The sequence below is a fragment of the Capricornis sumatraensis genome, chromosome 3 (genome assembly GCF_032405125.1).
Source record: "Capricornis sumatraensis isolate serow.1 chromosome 3, serow.2, whole genome shotgun sequence".
NCBI lineage: Eukaryota > Metazoa > Chordata > Mammalia > Artiodactyla > Bovidae > Capricornis > Capricornis sumatraensis.
This window is the reverse complement of record NC_091071.1, coordinates 144,002,506-144,020,203: the sequence shown is the minus strand read 5'-3', so window position 1 is coordinate 144,020,203 and position 17,698 is coordinate 144,002,506. Positions and strand designations below refer to the sequence as shown.

General features: G+C 33.6%; 1 protein-coding gene across 1 annotated transcript in view; it reads left to right on the top strand.

Annotated features, from left to right (window-relative positions):
* Positions 1-17,698, top strand: part of ERBB4 (erb-b2 receptor tyrosine kinase 4) — a 777,579-nt gene that overhangs the window by 488,467 nt on the left and 271,414 nt on the right. Inside the window, exons 15-16 of the mRNA XM_068968480.1 lie at positions 2,680-2,834; positions 9,770-9,814. Coding sequence (XP_068824581.1) covers positions 2,680-2,834; positions 9,770-9,814 — 200 coding nt within the window. The remainder of the gene's footprint in view (positions 1-2,679; positions 2,835-9,769; positions 9,815-17,698) is intronic.

Here is a 17,698-nt window from a genome sequence, read left to right as displayed (position 1 = left end):
GAGCCCCCAAAAATAAAGTCTGACACTGTTTCCACTGTTTCCCCATCTATTTCCCATGAAGTGATGGGGCAGGATGCCATGATCTTTGTTTTCTGAATGTTGAGCTTTAAGCCAAGTTTTTCACTCTCCTCTTTCACTTTCATCAAGAGGCTTTTTAGCTCCTCTTCACTTTCTGCCATAAGGGTGGTGTCATCTGCATATCTGAGGTGATTGATATTTCTCCCGGCAATCTTGATTCCAGCTGTGTTTCTTCCAGTCCAGCGTTTCTCATGATGTACTCTGCATAGAAGTTAAATAAGCAGGGTGACAATATACAGCCTTGACGTACTCCTTTTCCTATTTGGAACCCATCTGTTGTTCCGTCTCCAGTTCTAACTGTTGCTTGCTGACCTGCATACAGATTTCTCAAGAGGCAGGTTAGGTAGTCTGGTATTCCCATATCTTTCAGAATTTTCCACAGTTTATTGTGATCTACACAGTCAAAGGCTTTGGCATAGTCAATAAAACAGAAATAAATGTTTTTCTGGAACTCTTTTGTTTTTTCCATGATCCAGCGGATGTTGGCAATTTGATCTCTGGCTAGTCTGCCTTTTCTAAAACCAGCTTGAACATCAGGGAGTTCACGGTTCATGTATTGCTGAAGCCTGGCTTGGAGAATTTTGAGCATTACTTTACTAGCATGTGAGATGAGTGCAATGGTGCGGTAGTTTGAGCATTCTTTGGCATTGCCTTTCTTTGGAATTGGAATGAAAACTGACCTTTTCCAGTCCTGTGGCCACTGCTGAGTTTTCCAAATTTGCTGGCATATTAAGTGCAGCACTTTCACAGCATCATCTTTCAGGATTTGAAACAGCTCAACTGGAATTCCATCACCTCCACTAGCTTTGTTCATAGTGATGCTTTCTAAGGCCCACTTGACTTCACATTCCAGGACGTCCGGCTCTAGATTAGTGATCACATCATCATGATTATCTGGGTTGTGGAGATCTTTTTTGTACAGTTCTTCTGTGTATTCTTGCCACCTCTTCTTAATATCTTCTGCTTCTGTTAGGTCCATACCATTTTTGTCCTATTACTCAGCCATAAAAAAGAATCAAAGAATGCCATTTGCAGCAACACGGATGGACCTAGAGTGTCATACTGAGTGATGTAAGTCAGACAGAGAAGGAGAAATATTGTATGACATCACGTACACGTGGAGTCTAAAAAGAAATGATATAAATGAATTTACAAAACAGAAACAGACTCACAGACTTCAAGAACAGGATTAAAGTATTATGTTTCTTGATTTCCTGATGCCTTATATCACCACTTGTAATGTCTGGCTAGATGTAATACACTCCCATGAATAGACTGATCCCCAACTCCCTGCCTAATAAATAGACCTGTATTATGTCTCCTTGGTCTTGTCTGTCACATTCACATCTTTATAACTGTAAACCTAATAATATTAAACATCCTTCTCTATGCTAAGTATATCTTACTTATCTAAATTATGTTCTATGTGAACTGTCATAAATGTTGAGCCCTATGGTTATAAACAAACTTGTTAGGACAGGAGTTGAGATAAGAAGTTCCAAGGAACAAAAAGAAGAGGAATCCTGAGAAAATACGGTATTAAAAAGGAGACTAAAACAAATTTTGAATAGATAATATCATTTTTACTTATTATACAATTATTCAAAACAGTCAAATGTGTAAATATATGAGCATATTTTAAGACAATAGCATTTTTCACCACGATGTTCTCAATTTGATTTGAGAAAGCACTACTTATCATTTCTTGCATGCTTACTATCCCCAGCACCAAATCCATATCAGTTCCTTTGGAAAAATTTTTAGGTGTTTAATAGGAATTTAATATTTTTACTTTTATTATAACATTTAAATATGTTTTCCTGTTATTGCTTATTATAAGTGTATGTATTAGATATTATAAATTGTAAACATAAATATATAAAGTGACAGTGTAATATAGATTATGGTCATAGTTATATCATCTCTTTTTAGTTTCTCCATATAATATTCTTTTGTATCCAGTTTATTATTATGGAGTTTTTGACATTTGCTCATTAGATTGTACTTTTATTATCCTCAGTATTATACTGTGATTTTCTAAAATCTCTATTCATAGAGATGATATGATTTTAGCATTATAGGTTGATTTGAGATGGAGAGTAATTTAGAAATTAAATTTGATTTACCTAAAGTGCCTAATTCCTGATAATTCCACCACAAAAAATTTTAAATTCATCGTTCAGATACTCATGGTACTACCAAAGGAAAGTTTACATCTCACTTGTATATGAAATTCAGTGTTAAGCCTAATGCCTATCATTTCCTCATCTTCATTAACTCATGATCATATTGACATATTCCTCGTGACTGTGATTAAATATTTCTAGGAAAAATGTGTTGCTACCAAATACTGTTGCAGTATAATCTCACTGGGAATAAATGACAGAAAGAAAATATTGATGTCCTTCTAGAAAAATCACTGGACAGTTTTGCTGATTGAAAATCTATACTAGAAGCATCCCCTTTTGTACTTCTGAAAATGCTCTTCCTAGAGGACATTTGGCCATCCATTGAGGTCTCAGTAGCTAAACTAGATGAATACATTCCAGAAGAAAAGGCACCCATTTTTCTTTCTTCATTATTTTTTCTCACACTTTTTAGGGACCTGACAACTGTACAAAGTGCTCCCATTTCAAGGATGGGCCGAACTGTGTGGAAAAATGTCCAGATGGCTTACAAGGGGCAAACAGTTTCATTTTCAAGTATGCTGATCAAGACCGAGAGTGCCACCCGTGCCATCCAAACTGCACCCAAGGGTAAGCAACTTTACTGGCCAAAAACTCAATCAAGTGCATGTTGCTAATCAAAAGGTACACACATACATGTTTATCCCTGAGGCAATCTAGTAAATATATGATACTCTCATGGAAAACTCTGTTCATCTTTATATATGTTGATTTTAAGAGAAATCATTTCTGCAAGAATGCTTTATGGAATTGAATCTATACCCACTAAAATGTTTCTGTTTAACATTTTTTAATGACTTCTATCAACACCTTCATGAAGTTGGTATCACATATACATTGTGTGCGGTATAGAAATTCTTCCAAATTTTGCTGGAAATTAAAGGTATCTGAAAAAACAAGCAATTATACTTTTGAGATTCCGCTTGATAAAAGTCTTTAACAGAGACTTTATGTTTCTTTGTTGTTACAATCAACTTATGTGAGGATCTCTCTTTGATAAATGCTGCCTTGTATTACTCCTTCAACAAAATATAAGCAAAAGCAGTGATGATAAAAAAAAGGAATTTAGTGATATGCATATTAATAAAAATGGAAGTACATTTTGTGAAAGTAATTCTATCATAGGTTAGCATATTACCTAATGTAACCGATGTAGGACAATTCAAAGATGGGTACACATTTTTTTTAACTTTTCTAAAGGATGCATTGTAAAATGAATAATAATTAGAATACCTTTGATATTGATAACAGTTGAATAACAAAGACATTACATAAAGAAGAAAAGCACTGAACTATAAAAGAAATAGTGTCACTGCGTCCAGTGAATCTCAACAACTATTTAAAAGACAGCAAACCTATTTTAATAAGGACTTTTCTTTTTCTTTTTTTCCTTTAGAAGGTGAATAAATTTAGAATTGAGAGCAGGTTCACATGCGCTATCTTCCTTCTATCCAAAACTCCTCTTCACCATTGTGAGTGCCCACACACATGTGCACATACACGTACAAGCACATGCACACTTGTTGTGGAGAATCATCTTGGGTACTTTAGATTCGGCAGGAAAGTATGAGATTCCGTAAAGAGATTTTCTGCCAGATTAAGGGCTGTCTGATAGGGAATATTGAAGAAGTAAAGCAAACCACATCATTTTCTGCCAAGAAGACATCAATTTGCAGATGCTGCTGCAATTCCCTGCAGGTCAAGAAATCAGCTTAAGTCACTCTGTGAAGTGGCAGATTCTCAAAAGGTAAAGTAATATTCTGCCATTCAAATTCAAATTCAGCTTGGAAGAGCTAATGCCACCTCACTGATTTACACATAAACACATAGTTTGAGGATACTGAAATAGTCACATAGACACTTCGCTTCAAGGAAACTAGAAAAATAAGCTGCTCCCCTGGAGAGTTTTTGGCACTCTCAGGTTAAGGGTATTTCATGAAGAAACTGGTACTGTTGAAGCAGGAGAATCAGCAAGAGAGGGAAAACTTTGCCTGCTAAAGTAATCATCCACAAGAGGGTTTTATTGTTTTGCAGCTAAAATTAAACCAGTAAATTATTCAATATAATGTTGATGTCAACAGCTGTTGCCATTCAAAATGAGACCTTTTGCTGTTTTTGCAAATCTAATTACAACAAAGCCATTAGGGAAATGAAAGTGAGATCTCAGAGCCATACAGAGTCTGGATGTCTGGCTGGTATGTCTTTCTCCTAGTCCTTTTAAATCATGATTACACAATAAAGGAAAAGATATATAGTGGTGGGAAAGTAGGAGGGACAACGAAGAGATCAGTTTACCACTATTACAAACATTGGATGTCAACCAAAAGGGAGGATGAAGGTGGAATAGGAAAGAAATCTGACCAGATCATCTGAGAACTCTAGTAAAAAAGATGGCTTTAAATTCACTCCTGCAGAATGATGGGGAGATGGAATTTGAATAGTGTATTCCCTGATATCTTCTAAAGTAAATGAAATTCTATCACTGACTTAGTCCTGACAGATTCTTGTCTTTGTTTACATTTAGCTTCCTGCCATTCTTTTTCTAATACCCTCTGAATTGTCTGGGTTCATTCATTTGCATGAAAGTTCTATGGTCTCAGCCCCAGAATGGTCTAGGAATTTGGAATTTTTAAGTGCCCAAATCTTCCTCTGTTCACTACTGTGGTGCTCTGTACTTTGAGATCCTTTTAAAGAAGCAAAAAGGTGCACTGTGCACTCAGTCCCATTTTTTCAAATTGATCATGTAGAGATAGAAGCTTTTCTTAGAAAGATCACAGGGACAGTAGGGATGATGGGATGAGTGACTATTTTTATTCTAAACACACCTAATAACTAAGCCATCAGTAAGTGTGAACTTAACCAGGACAACTCTACTTTGGAAAAGAGCTTTTCTTTTATTAATATATGCCAAAATTATGTCAGCTAGAAAATGCAGGAACCAAGTTAATGGAAATAGTCTTTCAAATCACACTTTTCAGAAGGAAAGTTCTTATTCTGAATATTGTTTAATGATTGCCTAAAAATAAAATTATCTATGTAATACTTTAAAAGCACTTTTAGTACTCTAAAGGTATAATACATTAAGTGTATTGGCTCTAATAAGTTCTTTAGATATTTAAAAAATTTGTGATCCATTTAGCTAGTATCAGGGGAGTCTCACTAATATTCCTAGAGAAAAAGGTAATAACATTGTCTCTTCTTGCCTTGACTAGAGGACTTTTATTTTAGCAACTTTTCCCATTTCATTCATTCTTCAACTTTGCTATACTGAACACCTACTGTATATCAGATCCAGTTATAGTTAAGTTCAGAAATAAATAAGACACAGCTCCTGACCACTAGGAAGTCACAGTCCAGTGAATTTTTATTCTTGCAATTTGTATCTCTCCTCCATTAGTGATCCCTCTCTATATTTTGAAGCAACTAATAGGAATTTAAAACATAGAAATGATATTCATATGTAAAATTAGCAAGATAGAAATTTTAAAAGAGGACTTGTAACCTAAATTTAGTATTCAGGTGAGTGGTTATAGGGCAAAGATGATGGTTTCCTTACTATCACTTACCTTCATGACAAATGTCAATTTAATTTTATTTTGAGACGTGAACTAGGATATTTATTTTTATAGGGCATCTTTTAAAAATTTCATTCAAGGTTTTTAGTAATATTAGAGTCATGGTTTCATATATAATTTTCTATATGCATTAATATTTTTCTTATTCTTTTTATATTTTAAATGTATATAGTGAAAGAATTTTCATTAATGGAGATAACAAGTAGGGCTGCTTGTGGGATTATTGTCAATACTTTTGTAATAAAATTTTAAAATATCCTTTTATTTTAATATTAAAGTTTAGAAAAGATTTTGTCAAAATATCTCAACTATGTTTCTTCTATGGGTACATCAAGGTGTTTATAAATCAGTAAGTACAAGCATATGTCAAACACAGTTCAATATTTCAAATTCTAGTGTTTTTAATAACATATTATAGTTTCACTTTCTGAATGTTCTGAAAAGTATCTACTTTAGGATACTAATTATGTAGAGAATGGTATTATTCCACATTCTTATTCAGTCTCTTATTTGGATTTTTGACTTCAAAAGTTTGATGTTTCCATTATTTTCTTTTTATTTTCCTAAATCAATATGAATTGCTTATGCAAACTTGTTGCTTATATAGAGTTGACATAGAATCTATGTATTAAATACACAGTGACTTGTATTGAGTTAAAAAATATGGCCACTTCAGTCATACTGTTATCCTCTTCCATTTTTCTTTTATCCTCAACTTATATATACACCTTGAAATTTCAAATATCCTACAAAATTTCCTAGATGAACTTTCTTGACCTCACATCCTGCCCCCTCAAGAGCTCCTCCCTTTTCCTTTGCTTCTATTCTCATATTTCCAATTTGCTTCTCAAGTCATGACCACCTAAATTCTAGTGACCCTGCCAATGTCAGCTAACATACTCTTAGCAGTTCTCTTTCTAGACCTATCCTGCACTGACAATGATGGTCATCCAATTCCTGAAGTGTTTTCATGACTTGGACCACCCCGACACTGCAGTTAATTAATTTTACTCAATCATATTTTCCTGTTTCTGGCATGTGAGCTCATCTGATGTCATTTACTAATTATTGGAGTTCTTTGGGTTTCAGTCTCACTCTCTGTTCTCCTCACTTTAAAGATCCTTCTCCAGCCATCACATCCATTTACATGATTTTAACCTTCTTCTGTATGCTGTTTCAAAGCTGGATCATTGTACTTGTGCCTCCAGCTTCCCCTTCTCCTCCTAAACTCCTCCCCACTGCTCATCTCTCCAGCTGCTGAGGAACATTTCTACCTGGATGTAGGACAACCACACTAAACTCTAGGTAACCATGAACTGAAATTATCACCCCCTCCTGCATGAAAACACACACACAAAAGAAGATGTTGCCTTCTGTCCGGCATTCTCCCACTGATGGTACCACTATTCTCCAAGTTTGAAATATGAGTCATCTTTAACTCCTGGCCTCTTTCTACTTCCATCATCAAACCAGCCATCAACTACTTTTTTTAACCCCCCATACCTTTCTTAAATCTGTCCCTTTGTCTCTTATCCTAGTTACCATTCTCCACATTTAAGAATCCTCACCTCTCTTACCTAGACTAAAACAGCCTCAGGGTCCAAGAAATCTGTCTGAGGGCTCCTAGCTGACTAGTCTTTACAGGGCAAAGAGATCAATGTTATAACACATATCCAGCAAGTTCACAACTCCCTTAAAACCCTGCAGTGGTTTCCCACTAAGTTTATTTTTAAGCAGATGGTATTCAAGTTCTGGTTTCTATTAAATATGTAGCTTCTTTTTTTCCTTCTCCCTGTTGGAGAGACATATTTTGTTCTCTAACTGTTCAGAATTATTTTTATCTGTGCATACACATCCTACCTTTCCTCAGATCTATGTATTTGCTGTTGCTCTTTCTTACACCTTAGAAGTTATTGCCACTCCAAATTAGGGCTCAGGACCTGAACTTCAGCCTCTTAATTTCTCCATGAAGGTTACCATGATCTTCTGAAGCTGCCTGTCCCTCCTCCACATCTCCTAAGCCACTCTTTTATGTCCCTTATTACATTTATCATTTTATACAATACACATATGTTTATGCATCTGTCTCTTTCATTAAATTGTAAGATCATTAAGAATAGGAAAAATGTCCAATTCATCTTTTTCTCCCCCCAGCTCCTGGAATAGTAGGAACACTTAGAAGGCATGTGACAAAGGGTTTTGTTTTGTTTCATTCATTTAAATGAATGAAAATAATTCATTTCTCATACTTTCCCCTCAAGTTAAACGTTACTTTCACATATTTTTATCTTTCAAAGATGATTAGAAAGACACAGTTTGCAAACTAACCATAGCTTTCAAATGATCACTTGGTAATAAGACGCAGATGATTGATTTTACAAAAATGGCAATATTGTATTAAAAAAAAAAACATTTTGAAGGAGATATAATAGGAAACTAGAAAAAAGGACTCCCTTAGAATAAAAGAAAGCCATCTAATACAATTTGGAATCTTTTATAGCATTTAAATTTTTATTTTTAGAAATGGTTCTCATTATGGATTATGGAACCAATCCAATGCTCTGCTATGTGCTCTGTATTTTAATTTTAATTTATTTGGTTTTTTAAAAGATTTTTTCAGTGTATATTTTATTTGCTTTTGTTGAAACACATTTTTCTTGTATTTCTGTACATTAAAATTTTTCTGGGCCACTCAAAGCCAATTTTCAAAAGAAAAATAATTTTTTACCTGGTAAGAATATGGTAGCTGGTAATGATTAAGTAGGAAAATAGCGACTTAATTATTGTCATACAGAGTTATATTTGTTTACCACTGTTCTATAGTTTTCTATAGATATAATGGATATTCTGGCTTTCTACATGGGAACTTTATCAATTCATTATATAATGATCTTAATTTCAGCTTCTTTTTCAGTTTTAGAAGTGAGGATTTGGGAAAAAAAAATATTGCTAGCAGAATTAGTTCAATAAATCATAGCTGTACAAGAAACCTTGACAGTGTGCCAGAGCTGTATGTCTATAATGAGAGAAAAGGGAAAGAAATACAATTCAAATGCATTGGAAGATGGAAGGAATAATATTTCTATGATATTTCAAAATCAGAATTCTGTGTACTTACGTTATTTGACTTAAATATTAACCTCAGTGGATTCTGTAGTTACCTGAGTCTCAATTTATTCATTTCTTTGTGGTGTGTTTATTTGTTACTGTTTAATTATTATTGCAGTTTATGAAACCGTTTTTATTTGCCTGTAGTGGCACTGCTCTTTTAAAAACAAGTTCAAGATAAACTGCAGTATGGTGAAACAAGTTAATCTGCTTTTTAAATGAATTCATGTTTATAGATAAGTATGTTTTAAAGACAGTCACAACCAAGGGAGGGAGTAATGTGATTATGTAAATTAACCATGAGAATAGCATTAAAGGTTGTTAACTTATTTTCTGCTAAAATCGTTTTTAATGAGTATAAAGCATCAGGTTATTCTGTTACATTGAATAGCTCATGTTTCCTTTTTTATATATTTTGTTTTTCACTTAACCTTAGAACATTTTAGAAGAAACTGTATACATGAGACCAATTATAGCCACTGAGATATTAAGCTCTTCATCAAGAGATATAATCATGAATGATGCTAATGAATTTAAAGTATTAGAAATGAACAATATGTGTTTGGAAGTTATCCACAGAAACAGATTACACTTCTCTTTACATGGATTTGTTTCTCTGCATTCCTTCCATTTATGTGGTATTTGCAGTTCGTTTCTGGGCACCCATCAAGTAATCATCTCACCAGCTTTAAATTCATGATGTTCCAAAGTTGTCTAATAACTATAATTAGGGTTTGACACAGTTGGTATTGGTCTTCCTGATTCTTTTGAAAATGACTAATTTTTCTTTCCTTGTATTTTTAAAATTTGGACCTTCTACAGGTGCATAGGCTCAAGTATAGAAGACTGCATCGGCCTGATGGATAGGTACTTGGTGTGCTTGCTTCCCATGTTCCTCCTCCAAGGCTCCGTGTGTGAGCACTGGTGCATGTGTGTGCATGCCACTGTGAATGGAGAATGATGTTTTCTGTTCTGTAATTGCCTGCAGGTGTAGCGGTCCCACTAGTCATGACTGCATTTACTACCTTTGGACGGGCCATTCCACTTTACCACAACATGCTAGGTAACATCTGCCATGTTTCCATTTTGTCATTCAAATCTTTTCCCAATTATCATGGATAGGAAAAAAAGAAACAAACAAAAAAAAACTACTAACCAGTTGGGTAAAGTTTATAATATGTTACATCAGGGAGTAATGAGAGAGGTATATAACTCTTTACATTTCAAGCCATATTTCTTACCTCTTCTTCCTTTATTCATTAAGATTTTGGAATCCAAATTAGTAATATCATTGATTTCTTTAATTTTGTATAATTTAAACATGATTTTAAATATTAGCCTAGAACTTTAATAGAATCTTTATGTTCTTAATTATGTAGATGATTGCAGAAAGAAATATATTTAAGAGGGTAATTTGCAAAAGTTGATCTGTTTTCTGAGGTGTTTCTTACTTGATTTAATTTCTGACTTTATTTTGAACTGGTTGGTATATTCCTTAGGTATCAGAATTACTATAAATTAAAGACTGTATAGAAAATATTCAGTATAATACAAGTTAAAAAACAAAGTATTTCCCTTATGTTTATACAAAAACCTATATACAAATGCTTGTAATGGCTTTATTCAGAATCACCAGGACCTGGAAATTATTTAGATATCTTTTAATTGTGGTATATCCATACCTTGTAAAATCACTCAGTAATAGAAGAAACAAACTGCTGATATACACAAAACATGGATGGATCTCAAAAGCAGTATGCTAACTGAAAGAAGCTAGATTTTAAAGAGTACCTACTATAGGATTCCATTTATATGGCATTTTGGAAAAGGCAGAACGATGGCGAATGAAACTGATCAGAGTTGCCAGGAACTGGGGTGGGAGCAGAGGGAGATGAGATCTATTACAAAAAGTCGTGAGGCAATTTAAAGAGATGATGGAACTATTCTGTATCTTAATAGTGATGATGGTTGCATGAACGTATGGACTTGTCAAAAATGGCTATGCTTTACATTAAGAAGAATGAATTTTACTGTATATAAATTATACCTCAATAAATTTGACTTTAAAGCATGTAATGTTTAGGAAAATAGTAACTGTACAATGTGGTGTGGAAATACTTTATGAAATGTGGAATTTCTTTATGAAACAAATTAATTGTATCTTTTGGAAGAGAAAATTGTGCTAAATTACAATTAGTAAAGTAACCATTTTGGATAAAGCACTGCCTTTTAATGTAAACTTTGGATTGAAGTGTAACATATGTAGTATAAAAATATGCACAACATAAATGTAAAACTCAATAAATTTTTCCAAATGAAGCATTTGTGTAATCATCAGCCAGATCAAGAAACAGAATAGTATGAGAACCAGAAACACTTCTTGAGGCCCATTTCCCTTGAGCTAACAACTCAGGTCAATTTACCTGTTTTTGTACTTTATATACATTGAATCATGCACTACTCTTTACATCTGACTTCTTTTGCTAAATATTGTATAAACGAGATTCATCTATGTCATTTAATTTAGTGGTAGTTTTTTATTTATATGATATTTTGCCTTTAAATGTTTTTAAAACAGTCTAACATGATATTTCTTATTAGAAAATTGTTTTTTAATAAAGTAAGTAGAGAAATCAAATTCTAAAAAGAAAAATGTGTTAGTTAAGTGATTTATACAACAGTGGCACTTTGGCATTTGGGCACAGTCAAGGTCTATTAATACAAGTGTTTAAAGCAATGTCAAATTATGAAAAAAAATAATAAATGAGAGAGAAACACAGAGAGACAAGGAGGGAAAGAGAACCTAAGGCCCAAACTGCAGTTTTATAAACAAATGTCTGTTTACTCCTATATAGATATTTTTCCTCCTTGAGACTTGGTTGAGTCACTGTACTATCACTTTGAAGCATGTATACGCATTTGTTTTTGATGATTTTTTATTATCATTGCAACCAGTTAACAAGAGGCAATATAATATGATGGTTAAATGTGCTGTCTTTGGAATCAGATTTTCTACTATTATTTAGATGTGTGACTGTAGGTAAGTTCCTTAAATTATCTGAGCTTCGCTTTCTTCATTATACAATAGGACTATTAGTATCATTCTTAAGTTGGCTTGGAAGATTGAGTGAGTCAATAAGATAGTGCTTGGTTTAGCAAAATCACTCAGTACGTATTACTTATCATTTCTTTAGATAGAAAATATTTTAAATGGTAGGGATGGAGGAGCATACCCCTCCAAAGGGTAGCAGGTCTCTCAGAGTAACTCCGGGGGCTTTGATATGTCCCTCTGCCCCTTTGATAGGCCCTTTAAAGGAAGGGAGGACATTTCCTCTGTCTTGAAAATCGCTGTCTTAAGGAGGGCCACTGGTACCAATGGCAGTAGGTCAGAGGCATAGGCATATGCAGAGGCAGAGAAAGTGTTAAAACCATAGTGATAGACGACTTAGGTTTTCAGTGATAGTAATTGAGGTTTATCACTCAAAATCGTAGTGTGTCTTACAAAGTTAATATTTCCACATTTAAATATAAGTGGTTTGGAAATTTTCATTCCTGTTTACAGAGATTTCCAGGCCATTCCTTTTAGGCTTAGGTTAACAGGTCAAATTCATATTAGCTTTCCCATAAATAAGTTTGGGTTTTCCTGGTGGCTCAGATGGTAAAGAAACTGCCTGCAATGCGGGATACCTGGGTTCGATCCCTGGGTGGGAAGATCCCCTGGAGGAGGGCATGACACCCTGGAGAATCCCCATAGACAGAGGAGCCTGGCGGGCTACAGTGCATGAGATCACAAAGACTCAAACACGACTGAAGTGACTCAGCACTGCACATGACCGGTAGCAGCATATAGATTGTAGAGTTCAGCCCATCCTTCTGACGAAAATCACCTGTAGGCCTTGGTACAGGTGAAGAGCAGAGGTTCTTGAATGTGAAAACCTGGGGTCAAGTATTGACTCTACAATATTTTTTATCTGCAAAATGACGACAATAATGGCAATTTTTAAAGTGGGAATTCTTATGCCTCATAAAATTGGTGGGAAGATTAACTGAGATAATGAAAAGGAACCATTGTTTAGTATGTGTTCACTGATGGTAGTTATGAATCTAGTTGAAATATTGGTAAAATAATCTTTTTAAAAATTTCATGAGGTTGTGCTCTATTAGTATTTTATAGCAGGTCACCAATCCAGTAATTCAATGGCTATGGAATTAACACATCCAAATTTCTCAGGTTCTAAGGACCTAAATTTTGTATCACATTACTTAGTATAATGATTTCAAATAATTGATAGTAGATAACTAATTGTTCCTTTTAGATATCTCTAGATATCTTTAATTAATATCTTTTTAACATAAATTTAAGGCAGTTTAAGTTATTCTATTCTTACGTTGACTTTTACATTATGTTGACTCTGTTCTTCAATTGTATTCACTTATTGACTTGTCAGATGCTATTTATAAGGCATTTTGGAATTTGCCTAAAAGATTTAGCTTGGACATTTCAGAAAATATTTATGAGCATGGAGTGTTTTGACATGTGTTGGATGAGAAAGAACAAGTATCTCCTTTCAGGTCCTTAGTATTGCAGTAAATGCTTACTTCTCAGAAATGGGGTGGATATATATTTAATTGAAAGCAGGGAACTTGTTTAGTAATATATTTCAGGTCATTTCTCATTTTTAAATTCCATCACAGTTTAAGCTTCTATCTTAATTGATTAAAGTAAATTTTATATAATAGGAGGATAAAAACATGATAGAAACAATTGTTTTAAGTTTCATACATAATATTTTAATTATCCAAAACCTAGTTTTCTTTTAGTCACAGAAAATTACATTGAGCATGTCAATGTGGTCATTTCAAAATATTTAAAGTTCATACTCCCTACTGCCCCATTATCCTCTATTCTGTTTCCTAAACCAGAAGGAAAAGAGATTGAAGATTTAAATGAAAACAGGTGAAATGTTTCCAATCTTGATCGACTTTCATTTTCTAAGCAGTGCTATTCTTTCCCAACCCTGCAATTTACGAATTGGTTTTCCACACTCCATTTACCTTGTAGGCGGCTGCTGGAATTTCTTCCAGGAAGATTGGATAGGATAGAATAGAATTTATTATTTTATTTGTAGTCTCCAGAATATGCTACTTACAATGAAAATAATGCTTGATATTTTGAAACTTCTCCATACTTTCTTTATTTGAAATAAATTCTTTAAAAATAGCATTTAGCTTTGATGTTCTTTCTATTCCATCAAGAATCTTATGAAGAAATACATTTAGAAACGTTTTATTTTTAATATTCTTCTTGATGCTATTTATTTTAGCTTGTATATATGCTGTTTTTGTATAGATTCTGCTAGAACAATGTATCCTATTCTATTCTATTTTAGTTTCTTAGTCAAATATATATCCAGAGCTTTTTAAAAATCTTAGTTTCTTACTCTCCTAGAACCTAAATTTGTTCATCTCAACAAGGAAAGACTCTGTTAGCAAAGTTTTTTTTTGTTTTTTTTTTTTTAGTTAGCAATTCAAACGTCACTTATTTTTTATTGGATTTATAGCAACTGACAGAAATGTTAACAACTAATAGATGTATGTTCAAACATTTTTATCTGGCTATTTGTTTCAACTCAGTTATTCTAGATGCTTCACAATATGAAATAAGGTGATTGAACTTAGTTTAACTCCCTAAATCTCATATAAGCAGACATGTGAAATGTTTCATGCCTGTGTCACACTTTTACTTTACGATATAGTAGTTATTACCTGAGAGGTCACATGACAGTTTATCCTTTAGCGGTGTGACCCATGTGTGATAAATGAGAGGGCTGATGTGATGTTCTTGGCACTACTTGCACAAATGGCACAATCTTTTTTCTTTGCTTGTTTTGCCTCCAAGGAACTTAGTTCATAGCTTATGTCCAAATCAAACAGTCAAATTTGCTTGTAGACAGTTACGTTATTTGAGTGACAGTTGTGTTATGATCCATAAGTTCAATAAATAAAAGTACACAGGCTTTTTATTATAAGTTTATCCGCAGTCCACCATGTTTCATATATTAAATTTACTTTTGAATTAAAGAAACTCCAAAGAGGTAAAGGAGAGTGGGTGAATTTCTTTTTCTCCAGCTGATTTGGGTCCCATATTTTGAAGTACTCAAAAAATACCAAAATTATCAAAGAATCTTAAGTCAAGAGTAAAACATCTCAGATCAATTGTTGTTAATTCCTTCTCATACAGTTCAAGTGGTTATTTTATTTATTTATTTTTTAATATAAATATATTTATTTTAATTGGAGGTTGATTACTTTACAATATTGTATTGGTTTTGCCATACATCAACATGAATCCGCCACAGGTATACACGTGTTCCCCATCCTGAACCCCCTTCCCTCCTCCCTCCCTGTTCTATCCCTCTGGGTAGTCTCAGTACACCAGCCCCAAGCATCCAGTATCATGCATCAAACCTGGACTGGTGATTCGTTTCATATATAATATTTTAAACAAAAGTATTCAGTGACGCAGTTTGCATGAATGGCTTTTGTAATGATTTTAAAATGTCCATACATTGTTACAAAGCTTTTACACATCCTAGAAACGTTAATATTAAACTCAAACTTACTGACCATAAAAAATGTGAGCTAAAGTCATATTTTTGACTGAAAGTCAAAAGATATTTTAAGAGCATTGACTGTAGGACTATAATAGAAAATCCAAAGATAGAATTATTGAACTGGGAAGATGTTTATTATACCAGTTAAGGGTCAGAGCAAAAATTTAGTAGATCGAGGTAACCATTATGAATACCTTTTTACTCTTGTCCATCAGCATCCTTCTATGGTGCAGAAATTATGGTGTTTATAATTAGTAATTTCTGATCTGGAATGAAGTCAGGACTGCCTTCTGTCAATGATCTCAAAATATTTAAAGCTTCATTCAAATTCATTACTGAATGTCTTTTATTGAATGGAAGGAAAAAAAATAAGAGATATTCCTGAAGACTTAGCTCCTTTCTTTATACAGATATTTACAGTTTTAAATGTACTTTGCATGTCTTTTTCCCAAGATTTGACCTCTGGAGTATATATTCTTATAAAGTATAATTAAAAGGTATAAGTATGTCATCAGCATTACTAAGTATTTTTAATTGCAATTTTAGTAGATGAGAATATTATATATATAGAGAGAGAATATTATGTTCTATTTATAACTAATATCTTTCAGATTAAGAGCTGTCTATATTGCAACCAACTAAAAATATAAAACTATTGTAAACATTTCTGTAGTACATAGAGAGATGTATTGACAATGTAAAAAGGAAGTGAAAAAGTAGCAGATATGGCAAAATATCCAGTAATTCCTAATAAAGAGAATTGACTTCATGCTTTCAAGTGACTAACATGTAAATATGTTAAACAGTAAACTATATATATATATGTATAGTATGTATATACATAGGACTTGGAATTACTCTTGGAATTACTATGGTATAGAATGATTATAGGGTTAACACATATAGCATATATCCTTGGTTATTTGCCTACTTCATGTATTTAATCTTTAAAATCATGCTTAGTGTGTGTGTGAAGTCATTTGTGTTTATAGAAAAAATCAGAGTAATAGTATAACTGTGGATGTATTAAACATTTCCAATGTGAAGATATTAGTGAATTTAGCATCTACTGGTATCATAGTTTTCCCTCAAAACCTATTTTGCAATTCAAAATACCATAGATCTGGATTGTATACTGGATAACTAAATGGTAAAGTTTAAAAACAAATGGCTTTGTGATTAGGTAGGGTGAATGAATTGTTCAATTACTATATGCCTTCTATTACCATGTAAACAATTACCATAAACATAGAAGCTTAAAAATGGAAACAAAAATAACAGAACAGTTCTATAGGTAAAAGCACAGGCATGGCTAGGTTCTCTCCTTAGGATGTCACTAGGATGAAATCAAGGTGCTCTCTGGACTGTGCTTTCAACCAGAGCTGGGAGTCCTCTCCCAAGTTGAGTCAGGTGATTGACAGAAAGCGAGTATTTGCAGTTGTAGACTATGGCTGTCTTCCAGTGCTTGCTCTTTGCCATGGGCATGTAGCATGTCACGTAGCCTGTTCCATCTTTAAAGATGGTGACTGTGTGCCAGTTTTCTCATCATTGAATCTTTTAGTCCTTATCTCTGTGACCTCTAGACTCATATTCAAAGTCACCTGAGATGAGATCAGGCCTAACTGATTGCCTCCCTGTCTCAAGGTCAAGTAATTTAGAACCTTAATTGCACTGCAAAATTCTTTTGCAATACACCTAGAATAGTATTTGACTGAAAAACTGGGTAAATGTATGTTTATACACTAGAGGCTGAAATCCTGGGAGCCATCTTTGAATTCTGCCTACCTGGCCTACTATATTACTTTCAATGATTCTTTTCTTATTTCTTCCTGTCCTGTAAGGAATTTTGTTTCCTTCATTCCATGGAACTTTGCCATATAAGAACACCTTTAAATCCAAGAGAAATTGGTCTTACTACCTTCATATAATATATTCTTTGTTTGTCTGAAAAAGAGTGAAAAACAAGCACCTAAATTATTATCTTAGAACTAAATTCATGGTTCTTTTGTGCATTTATTTGCTATAAGGTAAGGGGTCAATAAGCACATTGGCTCTAGGAGTTCAGTACTCCATTTGTGAGCAGTAATTCACAGAATAATCAGGATCAAACTGCCCCAATGTTAACACCAAATTTATG